Below are 13,562 nucleotides of genomic sequence, written 5' to 3'. Positions count from 1 at the left end.
TTGTAAAAATAACTTTGCCTCTTTTCTCCTTATTTTTCAGCAACATCAACTATTAATTTACCCAAAATTAAATCGAAATGAATGGACATATCAGTCATTGGGTTTTAATTTAAAATTTAAATTGTTATAAATATAGACACACACTGCCAAGTGCCAACTCAAAATTAAACAAAGAAGAATAAAAGGTACTTGGGTTTTAATTTAAATTATTATTTTTTAAAAAAACAATTAAAGAACTAAACATATAATACTTACTTGTGCTATATATTTTTTTAGTACTACTGACTCTGTTACAATGTAGTATCTGTTCATAGCTACTTTCTCAACCTACTGAAGCACAAAAAGTCAACAGTTGCCTCCACTGAAGCTTGAACCCATTCCCATTACTTGTGCTATTAATTATTGATAAACAATACTAACGACCCATGGATTAGTAAAGAGAATAGATTCTTCTATAGAATGCATGTTTCAATCTAATTATGAAAAGCCAACCCTTGGTATTAAACAATCTTCCTCAAACTGGCAAGTGGATGATATTTAGTGCAGATATTTTTCTATTTATTGTGGTGTGGCAACATAGAATGGTATTTTCAGTGCAATAAATATTTTTTTAATTTATGTATCAATATTTTATCTGTATAAATAGGGAATCATTAATAATTGTAGGGAACAAAACATTATGGTTGATGATGCCCTTGCTGGTTAGAGATCCCAATAGTTATTTTAGAAGGGTTGTTTGGTGAGGTGGATGGGAGAGAGGGTAGTAGAAAGAAAGAAAAATGAATTTGTATAAGTGAAATTTTTTGTAGGTTCTGTGGAAAAAAAAAAAAAAAAAAAAAAAAAGTCTTGTGTGCGCACACTAGTAGTGCCTAGCGGGCATGTGCGCAGTGTGCGGTCCCTAATATCATTTTTTTATTGGCATGTTTTCTCCTCTTTTTTTCCTTTATTTTTTTTTAAATTTCTTCCCCCTTTATCTCCTAATTGGCGAAAAAAACTTAACGGATTCTACAAATTGCTGGGCTTGCTCTTATAGCACTTGTCATGCTCAAGGATTAAAGTGGATGAGAGACCTAATTAATGGATGTGTTGGTGGAAGATGCCATTTGACTCAGATGTCTGCGCCAGAGAGTAGTTGTGCATTCATGTAATACTTGTGGTGCATTCCTTCAGAAGTTTGCAGGTTTGCATGGGAAGGCTGATTCTCTTTTGAACGCAACTATATATGTATACATACACACACGAATCAAGGTGATACACAAAGTAAAGATGAAAATAATATTTATATTAATTGGATCCTAAGCCCTTTCAACATCCACATGATGGGCTGGCTACTTATGAATAAATAACGCTAGTGGCCAAGGCTTAGAATGATTAAAATAGTCTGTTAGGCAAGCTCACAAAAATTGAATAAGACACGAGAAGAGGAATCACAAGCAAGAATACTAAGTGTGAAATGACTGTTTAATTTATTTTCTAATTCGTTGTTTTGAAATTAGAGAAGTGTATAGTAGTCTGACCTCTTCATAACACTCTTTTAATTCAATGATAAAATTACATGTTAGCAATCTTTGTTAAACGGTGACGATATAAATTTAAACGGAGCATGGTCTAACTATATCAAGTAAATGAAAATTGGGAATGTAATGAGGCAAAATTAAAAGAATAAAATTATATGTAATATTGTTATAATAGTTACAAAAAATTAGAATTTGTTCATTTAGTTTTCATGGAAGCATGTAATTACCCATGGACTTATCACCTCTTTTGCAATCTGTTCTTAGCCCTATTGTTATGTATGTATTTGCTATAAGTTGCCCCAAAAGGCCCATTATTGTATTTTATTTCTGGGTTGCAATAGTTCTGACCTTTCGTCTCTCTTTCATAGAGGCAACAAGCACTAACACTTTCTTTTTTTTTTTCCAATTCCTTTTAACATACCAACGTTGTTTTGTTAAGGATAAAAAAGATGAATTAGACAGTCTATATGGGTTAATTTTATGACTCAAACTAACCGTTAACGACTAACGAACACAATCAACCAAACACAATAATATAATCTCATGTTTATTTTACTTATGAACCAAACAGTAAAACAATATTCCTTTTCTACTCTTTTTTTTTTTTTTTAATTCCTGTTAAAATTCTATTTCATTTTCTTTATTTTTATTATTTGAACCAAACATCACGTACATAAATATTGTGAATTAACATATACCCATTTTTCATATAGGCGATTAGTTAACAACGTAATCATTATTCTATGTTAAAGTTTGTGTTCGCCTGAAATGATTATTGGATTAAACAAATTATATTACTATTGTCTATTGAGATGTTTTGTCATGTTGAGATATGCCATGGACAGGTTGTTTCTTGGAAACATCCGGCCAATAGTGCAGAAAGAGGATATGAATGTACCACACCCACAATGTTAAGCATCAATCATTATATATATATACCATGGAAACACTGTCCAAAGTGAAAAGGTAGACTAATTAATAACATGTATATTTATTTTTAGTACACTAAAAATTAATTTTAAGAGTTTGTTTAAAATTTTAAAATATATATATATTTTTTAAAATTCATGTTTTCATAATTGTTTTTCTATTTGGTTGAAAGTAAGAAACTTATACTTGTTTTATTTGGTTCATTTTCTTAAAAGTGAATATAAATTTATTATAAATTTACTTATTATAAAATATTATTTGTTTTAATGATAATAATTATTTATATTAAAATAAAGTTATAAAATAAATTTATAATTGTTATAACAATTAACAGTAACTATAATAAAAAGACGTAAATAAATAACTTTTAACTTGTAACTTATTATAATTAAATAAATACAAAAATTGATAAATATAATAACTCTAAACAAATGAAATTGAAGAAAAAACCTTACTTCTTAAAATTTATTGTGCTTTGTACCGGTTTGACAAATATTAACCTTACTTCTTAAAATTTATTGTGCTTTGTACCGGTTTGACAAATATTTTTATTATTTAGCTCGATCAAGCGTACCTAATTTTTAACCAAACAATGATAAATATAATAATTATAAACTAAAGAAAATGAAGAAAAACAAACTTGATTTATTTATTTATTTATTTATTTATTTATTTTTGTGTTGTGGCCAGGTTAATATTTATTGTTTTATCCAACTCAACCCAACTAATATTTAATCAATCATTATTATATGGACCGCAGTCCAAAAACACATAAAGTGCATTATTTTAACTCATAAAATACATTATTTTAACACATAAAATATATTATTCTAATTTCTAACTCATAAAATATATTATCTTAATAGGGCCGACCAGGCCTCCTAGGCCGCCTAGTTGGCAGATTAACACATAAAGTACATTATTCTAACTCATCAAGAAGGCTATACCAAAATATTAGTCCAATATAATTGTTGGAGTTGCATGAGCACATCCCAAAACACTTGAGTCCAAAATTGCACCCTTAGTAGCTTTCTCAACAAGAAAACTAATAGGTACTCAAATTCAAAAAAGTTCATCTTAACAAACTAGTTTAGTAGTTAGCATGTACCACTCTACAAGAACACCGTACCAATAATAAGTACACAATTCAAAGGGATGGAAAGCCAATTAAATTTGGTGGCGAAGAGAATTGCAGATAACATAATGCATATATGCCGGACAGGGCGTACGTGGATCGCTTGACCTACAAGGATTCGAAAGACACATCCAAAGATAGACCAAACATGTTTGTTTGTGTATATATTATGTGTGGATATGGATGCTTCATTATCGTGCATTATCATATCAATATGCTTCAATTCCTCAGCTCTTTTGTTGCTTAGCCTGACAATATAATTAGAAACAACCTTGCCTTCTCTCAAAATTAGTTTTCCTGAGAGATGCCGCGGGGACCAGCTAGATATATACCCATTTTTGTTCATCCATACATGCAAATTAAGCTATTATATTGCAATCATTTTTGTGGGGATCACAATCTACTACCTGAATGCAGCGTAATTATTCTTATCCTAGACATATATACCTGGATAACATTGGAAACCCCTGAATAGTTGCGGTACATTCGTCTAGTAGATTGTGTGCACTCTGCCATTTTCAAATTCCTACTCAAGGCATTCTTCTCATTTAAATGCAACTATATATATAGGTAGAGTACATGGTCGCCAAGTCTAAAGTGCCTAATAGGCACGTGAAGAGCATACACCCGTTGGACACTTTGAATTACATTCTTACAATTGCTTTTTTTTTTTTTTGACAAATACCATTTCAAGTAGAAGAATCATTTTTTTTATCACTCCAACATAAATACCACTAATAAATGATCATTTTTAATAGACTGAAATCTTATTTTTCAATTAGTATACTAAAAGTTAATTTACATAAACTTTTAGTATATTAAAATAAACATATATATATATATATATATATATATATATATATATATATATATATATATATATATATATATTAACGGTCTAGAGTATAATAACTTTAACTAACAATTCCTTCCTCACACCAGGAAGAAGAATAATTAAGCTCACATATCTTTGTACATATCTATCTTAATTAACAAATTAAAGTAGTGGTGTTTGACTTGATCTTAAAAGGTTTTTTTTTTTTTTTTTTTTTCCATTCATGGATTCTGATTATTGACATCCAAAATATTATATTGCATCCAACCCGGAGGTTCATTTCACTAATTAACACCAAAATGTAGAAAAGAAAAAGAAAAACATATTAAAAACCCCAAGTCAAGACATTATAAGATCGAAATCAAGTAATTTGGGAAATCTTACTCGAGTTGGTCAAACAGTTGACCTGATAATCATAAGGTTCCAATTTGAATCTATGTGAAAGTTGTTTATTAGATTTTTCAATTTAAATTGGTCAATTATCAGCAATCTAGTTTAGACAGCTTTACCTAGAAGACACTTTACAGGTTACAACAGCGCTAGTGCTGGAAAATTTTTTCGAAAATCAAAAAAAGTCATGTGAATTTGAGTTTGATGATTCCGTTTTACCTAACTGAATAATTAACCCCCACCGTGCACGACAGTGCAACACTCTGCTGTCATATGTTTTGACTAAGATTTTCGAAGTATTGAAGTCTTTGTTTAATGTTGTACGTTAATTAATTATTTAGCAGTTGCAAATTGCTAGCAACTTTGTATTAATTATTTAGCAGTTGCAAAAATTGCTAGCAACTTTGTAGCAGTGGAGTTGACCTCGGACGATTTTATTAATAAGCTACTTGTGTCCGAATATTGCAGGGCTAGTTTAGTTTCTATATAGTTATTTTTCAAGAAATTAATATTTTTCAATATATATCTAGAGTAATATAATTGACAATCATTTTTAATATATGTATGTAGGAATTTACAATTATTGAATTTTAATTAATTTAGAGTGACATTAACGTTCAACCCTCTTGTACTTTTTCTTATGAAAGAAACGTTCAACCCTATACTATTTAGTTTTTTTTTTTTTTTGAATATAATTAGCCCTATTACATTGTAGTATCTGTCCATATACTTTCTCAACCTGTTGAAACACAAAGGGTTAGTATCGCCTCCACTGAGGCTCGAACTCATGACCTCCCAAATGGGAGAGCCACTACATACCATCTGAGCACAAGGTGCTTGGCCTATACTATTTAGTTTAGGAATTGCATCTTATACACACATATATAATAGTAAAAGATCACATAATGGAGGTCGCACACTAGGATGGGTCACTAGCTAGCTAATCGATACACTTTGAGTTGGATAATTGACTTTCTTAGTTTGAGTCGATCAGCTACTATGAGTAACCTACGTTGATTTACTCAAAACACGTATATATTCAGGTAACAACGAAAGAGTTTTAAGCAGACCAAAGTCGATCAATTGACTCATATTTGCTCCTGCAACACTGAGTTTAATGTTACCAATTTAGTCTCAACTTAAGTCTTATGAGCGACACATTTTAATCATAGTGTCTGAAAGTTCAAAGTATAATATTAACTGTTTTAACTTTATTAGTTCGTCTCTCTGGACTTATCAAATTCCATACGGATCGGAGCATCTAATAACTTTGTACGTTTTTTGGGTTTGTGCATGTTTTCAATAAATGAGTGGTTGGAGATTGGATACTTCATCCATCTTTGCGCATCATTTAATGGTTTGCAATTATTTACTAACTTTAGTGTTTTTTTCTTTTCTAATGACAGGAATTCAGGAAACCTGTAATCACTAATTGAGAGTGTACGGGATAAACTCTGCTCTTATGAAATAGTTTACAAATCACATGAGAAAAATAAATTGTACTAAGAAAATCTATGCGACGAGCTCGACTGAGATGATATTGATTAGTGTTTCTTTTTCAATTTTAACATTCTTTTTTTTTTGTAATTTTTTATGTTAGACAAGCAACACCATGCATGATGAATTGAGGGCAATTCTAGCCGAGTTGATTGACCAATTATTTAGGTGAACCCAAGGTTTCAAGTTCAACTCTTTGAGTGAGCTGCCCATTGACATTCTCAAGATGAGCCGGTTAGATATCAACAACCTAAACAAATTTACCTCCTTTTGGTCTTTTACCAAAATAGAGTTACAAAGTCTTTACCTAGAGCTTTCAGGAAAAAAAAAAAAAAAAAAAAAAAAAAAAAGTCTTCACCTAGCTAGAATGCACATCGGGTTAATAGTTGTGATTTTTTTTATTTTTTTTTTTGGTAAATCAAAAGAATGATGAATTACTTAACTGGCTTGTTCAACTCCAGCTCAAATAATTGTTTTAGGTTTACACTGAAATGTGAGAAACAGACAAATAGGATATAATGAATTGAAACACATGTTACAAATCACATCTCACAAATTTTCTCATCTTACAATTCCTAGGGCATGAGTGAGGGGTCCTCAGGTTTATGAGTTAAACCTATGATACAAACCACATATTAATTGCTTACCAATAATTAAATTTTAAGAAATGCATATAATTTTTTTTTTTTTTGAGAATAACATGCATATAATTTTTTTAAATTAGCAAAATTACTCTAAAGTGTTTTATGACATATATTTTCATGTAAATTGCACTAGCAAGATTTTGTGTGATGGATTCAATTCAGGGTGTACGTGGCAAAAACTGAACTAATAACATTCAAATATAAAAATCATGTTCTACCTACTCAGTACTTATTTTAAGGACTCATTATTATTATTATTATTATTATTGATAACCAAGATTTTCAAATTTCGTCAGACTATACCTTAGACTCCATGAACTCGCTCACATACTTTTGAGGAGCTAAATTTGAGTCAATTTAGTTTCAAAACTGTATACTTTTTCACATAATAAACTCAAACAAAACTCAAATCCTTAATGTTTATGACATAAATTAAATTTTATCATATCACTACAAGCAAATCTTAGGTGAAACTTCAATCTTATTTACTAAATCAATGCATAATAGTTTTCTTTCACCCATAATAATTGTTTCACAAGGGAACCAGTGGGCTTTTTCCATCCCAAAAAGCATTATCATATTGAACAAATCTGAACATGCATTATTCTTCTTTTTAAAGTATTATTTGTTGGAATGATGTGACCTTAGTTTGAAATTTATCTCTTCAGTTGTTGTCAAAGGGTATGTGTGAGAGTGCCATTTGCCATTTGCCAGCTATTATGATGACTGTATATATGTCCTTTTTACATCATTAGCTTAAAGCTTTAAATATGGCAGATCAAAGATCATTTCAATAATTGATGACAAGTACGTACGAATGCAAGCTGCAATTAAGAGACTAAGAATACAATTATATTTTCCTTTTAAAACCTATAGTAATAATATTTATATTTATATTTAGGGAAGTATGCATGCATGCATATTGTTCTATTTATTTAGATATATATACATATTGAAAGTGTTTGACAAGTACCTAATAGTTTATAACTGACTGTGTTAGCTGGTAGTGAATTGTATTAATAGTTTTGACTAATGGGTGGTATTAGTGGTTTATAACAAGAGGCATTCGGTGAAGGGGTAACTTTACACCAATAGAGGCTGAGGCGGTAACTACTCGAGAAACCTTGAGTTGGATCAAAGAAATGAATATGGGCAACAACGTACAAGTTGAGACCGACTCACTCAAGGTGGTGCAAAGTTTGGAACAAGCTACAGAGGAATCATCTTTAATTTCTACTTGATTTTCGATGATATTAAACACTTATTGAGTAGTTTTTCTCATGTGTTTTTATGTTTTGCTAAACTATCAACGAATTGGATAGCTCACACTACTGCTAAGCAGTCCGTTTCTACGCCACCTACTTTTATCTGTAGCATCTTGTCTTCGAATTGATTAATATATGATGTTTGGTCTCATAAAAAAGAATGTAGAAAGAAAGGCTATTGGACGGAAATTATATTGCTCTCAGCATTTTCAAAATTTTGTCTCTAAATTCTTACTAAACAACACTTTTAACATTTCAATCAAAAAGTATAACAAGAAATTTAAGATTCTCCTTAACTAGAGTAAAACCAATCACATACTTAACTAGCTCAAAATGGATACATATACACTAACCGACACCTTTAATTCATGGTATAAAATTGGAATACTCAATTCGTTACAGGGGTAAAATTTGAGAAGAAAGACCAAGATCGAGTCTCAGTACCAACAGCAGTGTAAAAATAATTTAGACCAACCTTTGTGTTCAATTGATTTACATCATTTTACATGCTCTATTAGGTCGGGGCGTGTGACATTTGGGGTTGAAAGTTCAATCTTTAAATTAAAAAAAAAATGTTCACCTTCCCCAACCAACCTTATTTATTTGAAATAAATAGATGTACTCCTGTAGTTATTTGTATCTACGCCTGAAAAAGACTTCACCTTTGTCTTCTAATGTGGGCCATACTAAATATGGACATATGTTAGTTAATAAACTGAAAGCAATAGCAGTTACGAAATTTGTACTATGTACTATGTACATGACATCACACACAAAGAAAATGTAATATTTTTTTAAAAACAAAAAATGTAATATTATTAATTTAGAATATATAATACGGAGTACAATATAAGTTAAAATTAAATATTTATTTCTTGTTAACGCTCTTTCGATCAAATTCGTTACACATGATCTTTCTAATGCAGTTTATTTTTTTTGTATAATTTGTGAACTATTATACAAAAATTGCATTTATTTAGTCCATATCATCACATAGTAGCTACATGCATGTTTCCTTCATTATCCAAAATAAAATAAAATAAAATAATTATGTTGTCAAAGCATAAATTATTAGCTTAAATAATGTTAACTTTATAATAATATTGCATAATCTTACTTATACTAATTTTTATATTCCTGGTTATATATTTCTATTTGTATGATTTAATGTAATTTTATCAAATTATTTTATAATAAAATTTGCTACATTATCCTATTTAATTTAAGGTCTCTTAAAAAAATTCATATATAATTATCAACCCTGTGGGACCAAATTAATAAGTAATATGAAATTTGATTGATCACACTTATTTAAAATATAACTGGGGACCACATTTCTAAATTTTAAATAATTAATAAATTTTAAAATTGTTTAGAATTAATAATTCATGAATAAAATTTAATTTTATCAAAGATTTATATTTTTTTGGAGTACTATTGACTCTATTACACTATACTTTTTCAATATGTTGCAACCCGATCATGTAACCTTCCGCATGGAGAGCCACAAATATGTCATATGAACACAAGATGCTTAGCTCAAATATTTAAATTTAATTGATCAAATCAATTAATATTCTCATTACATTGATACTATTTTAATTTACAGGAGAACCCGTAAATCTATAATTACTAATCAAATGTGTGTTTTGGGTGAAGCGTACCTTGTAACTCTAGTCAATAAATGATCACAATAAAATAAATTAACTTCAATTGTCCATAACTGATCGACTCAAACAAAAAAGTTACTAAACAACTTTTACATCATTAACCATAATCCACGAAGCTTTGTGGTGTCGTTTTTTAAGTAAAGAAACAGGTGCTGCTACATCACATCTTAACGGATCTCGTGTTTTTGGTGTGTTAATTACAAAGCGAAAACTACAGTTTATCGAGAATGAAACTGTATCGCATATTGTTTTTATATTATCAAATGAAATTGTAATTGAATTCAATGAAATTGTAATTGTGTTGAAATAAAACTGCAGTGTATATAAAATGAAATTGAATAACAGTTTCACATATTTGAAATTTATATTGTCCAATGAAACTGTACTATGTCAAATTGATACTATAGCTGTGTTATAATAAAACTATAGTGTATATAAAATGAAACTGAATAACAATTTTACATATTTGAATATATAATGTCGAATGAAATTATAGTTATATCGAAATAAAACTATAATTGTGTTGAAATGAAACTGCAGTATATATATAAAATAAAACTGGATATATATACAGAGCTATTTTTTGTAAAACGTCACGGAAAAGAAATTGCACCGTTTTAGACCAGGGTACACGGTATAATTTGCGGTCGGACATTGGTGCTTCTCCTTACGTATACTAAAAGTAAAAGATCAATGGATGGAATTAAAACACCAAACAAACTTTTCAAACCCAGCATGCTACCACAGCATTAAATTCCCCAACGGAGTAAGAGAAACGCGTTTGACCTTGTCCCCGACGACCTCAAATGTCACTCTTGACTCCATTAACGACCTTCCTTTAGCTTATTATCAATGTAGATCCGTTTCCAGTTAACCAGAAACTCCATTCTCAGTTTTCTCCCTTGCTTTCTTCAACCATTTTAATCCTAGCTTTAATGGCGGATAAAGTGAAGCAGATCCTCGCGAAGCCGATTCAATTGGCGGATCAGGTGACTAAGGCGGCGGACGAGGCGAGCTATTCGTTCAAGCAGGAATGCGCGGAGTTGAAGACGAAGACGGAGAAGCTGGCGGCGCTGCTGCGGCAGGCGGCGCGTGCGAGCAACGACCTGTACGAGCGGCCAACGCGGCGGATATTGGAGGACACGGAGCAGGTTCTGGAGAAGGCGTTAGCGTTGGTGGTGAAGTGCCGCACGCACGGCCTTGTGAAGCGCGTGTTCACCATCGTTCCCGCGGCGGCGTTCCGGAAGATGCAGGGCCAGCTGGATAACTCGATCGGGGACGTGACGTGGCTCCTCCGCGTCTCCGCCGCCGCCGACGCGCGCGATGATGAGTACCTCGGCCTCCCGCCTATCGCCGCCAACGAGCCTATCCTCTGCCTCATTTGGGAACAGATTGCGATTCTCTACACCGGATCCCTCGACGACCGCTCCGACGCCGCCGCCTCCCTAGTTTCCCTGGCCAGAGACAATGATCGCTACGGGAAACTAATCATCGAGGAAGGCGGAGTCGCGCCATTGCTCAAACTCCTCAAGGACGGAAAACCAGAAGGCCAGGAAAACGCCGCCACAGCAATCGGATTGCTCGGCCGCGACGCCGAAACCGTCGAACTAATGCTCCACGCCGGCGTCTGCCAAGTGTTTGCGAAAATGCTCAAAGAAGCTCCAATGAAAGTCCAGGCTGTTGTCGCCTGGGCCACCTCCGAACTCGCCAAACATTTCCCCAAATCTCAAGATCCTTTCGCTCAGAACAATATAATCCGGTTACTAGTCAAACATCTCGCCTTTGAAACCGTCCAAGAACACAGCAAATACGCCATTGCTAGCAAGGCAACCTCCATTCACGCCCTGGTTTTAGCCAGCAATAACAATGTCAGGTATAAGATTTTCCCTAATAATATATATTATATATTAGGGATATAAGTAATTTGGTTGAACTGAATAACTAAAAGTTGTTATTTAATCAGATTCTGTTCTAATATAAACTTCAATTGATGGTGTACATGATATTCATTATTTATATCTAACATGTCAATGTCAATCCTACTTTCAGTCAGAAGAATGAAGATGAGGAGAAACGCAGCATCCCTCATCCAATGGAGACCAAGAAGGCTACCCAAATGCACAATGTGGTTACTAACACAATGGCAATGAAGAATCAGAATCCCATGAATCATCACAATCACAATCATGGGAAGGAAATGGAGGATCCTGCAACAAAAGCTTACATGAAGTCAATGGCAGCAAGAGCACTTTGCTATCTTGCCAAAGACAATCCGGGGATTTGCCGTAGCATTACAGAATCGAGCGCCCTGCTTTGCTTCGCGGTGCTGCTAGAGAAAGGAAGTGAAGATGTGCAGTACAATTCCGCCATGGCAGTGATGGAGATCACATCCGTAGCAGAAAAGGACCCCGAGCTGAGACGATCAGCATTCAAGCCGAATTCCCCCGCCTGCAAGGCGGTGGCCGATCAAGTCCTGAGGATCGTCGAGAGTGCCCTTCCTGATTTACTCATCCCTTGCATTAGAACAATTGGGAATCTCGCCAGGACTTTCCGGGCAACCGAGACAAGAATGATATGTCCACTAGTAGCCCTGCTTGATGAGCATGAATCAGATGTTACCAAAGAAGCTGCAGTTGCTCTCACCAAGTTCGCCTGCAGTGACAACTATCTTCACCTGGATCACTGCAAGGCGATTATCAGCGCTGGTGGGGCGAAACACTTAGTTCAGCTCGTGTACTTTGGAGAACAGATGGTTCAGAGCTCTGCACTCACTCTCCTGTGTTACATTGCCCTGCACGTCCCGGATAGCGAAGAGCTTGGCAGGTCTGAAGTGCTCACAGTGCTTGAATGGGCTTCAAAGCAGGGATTCCTGATCCAAGATGAGAAAATGGTGAAACTGTTGATAGAAGCCAAGCGCGGTTTGGAAGTCTTTCAATCCAGAGGGCATCGGAGATGCTGAGCGAGCACATTGGAGCTCTATCAATGTGTAGAACTTCTGCAATATGGTGCTTCTTGGGTGACAAGGGAAACCTGAAACCATTATCCGAAAATGTTTATTGGTAAACCCGCTTTGTGACTTTAGCAAGCAAAGGGTCACAAGGAGGAAAACCCGAAATTGCAATATGGTGCTTCTTGTTGTCATTTGGAGTGTACATAAGATAGGCCTCTTGAGTCTTGCCTATAATTTACTAGAGAATAGAGGGAAGAAGTGAAAAAACACTGATCACCATTGTTCCTCATTATAGTTTTGTTTTTGGAATTTGAATCCACAGTCTGTATTTCATCTTTAGAACTAGAATTCTTTGCATTTGGGATATATGATAACCCATTGTACTGGTTTTGTTCATCATTTCTTCAAGTCAAAAGTTACATGGCAAATGAGATCAAAGCTCTGACTTAAACCAATGGTGTTTTGAATCGAGCTCGAATACAAAAGATTAAAGTACGGTCCAAGTTGAGTTTCAAGTTTTGACTATATGAGCTTGACTCGTCTCAATTACACCCTAACTGGGGAATTCACAAAGAGGTTCTTTGCAAGCAGTGTACCCAATTCAGATATCTGCAGAGAAACTGAAAGACATGTGATAGTGAATCCTACTATTGGTACCTTGGTGACAAGTTTGACCGTTAGCCAAATAAAAACTGTCAATGTTGGCTGTTGACCAGTCCACGCGTCGCT

At 33.4% G+C, this 13,562-nt stretch overlaps 1 protein-coding gene across 1 annotated transcript; it reads left to right on the top strand.

The window, feature by feature from the left end:
- The first annotated feature begins 10,613 nt into the window (after positions 1 to 10,613).
- On the top strand, positions 10,614 to 13,284 carry LOC115999669. Its single transcript, XM_031239528.1, has 2 exons — positions 10,614 to 11,756; positions 11,933 to 13,284. The coding sequence occupies exons 1-2, from the start codon at positions 10,819 to 10,821 to the stop codon at positions 12,840 to 12,842; spliced, it is 1,848 nt and encodes a 615-aa protein (XP_031095388.1). The 5' UTR covers positions 10,614 to 10,818; the 3' UTR covers positions 12,843 to 13,284.
- The last annotated feature ends 278 nt before the right edge of the window (positions 13,285 to 13,562 follow it).

This window comes from Ipomoea triloba, chromosome 12, assembly GCF_003576645.1.
Source record: "Ipomoea triloba cultivar NCNSP0323 chromosome 12, ASM357664v1".
In the NCBI taxonomy this organism is placed as follows: Eukaryota; Viridiplantae; Streptophyta; class Magnoliopsida; order Solanales; family Convolvulaceae; genus Ipomoea; species Ipomoea triloba.
This window is presented reverse-complemented; position numbering and strand designations above follow the sequence as displayed.

Coding starts and splice junctions, on each gene's coding strand:
- LOC115999669 (XM_031239528.1), top strand. CDS start 10,819: ATGGCGGATAAAGTGAAGCAGATCCTCGCGAAGCCGATTCAATTGGCG. Junction 11,757..11,932: donor GCCAGCAATAACAATGTCAG/GTATAAGATTTT, acceptor TCCTACTTTCAG/TCAGAAGAATGAAGATGAGG.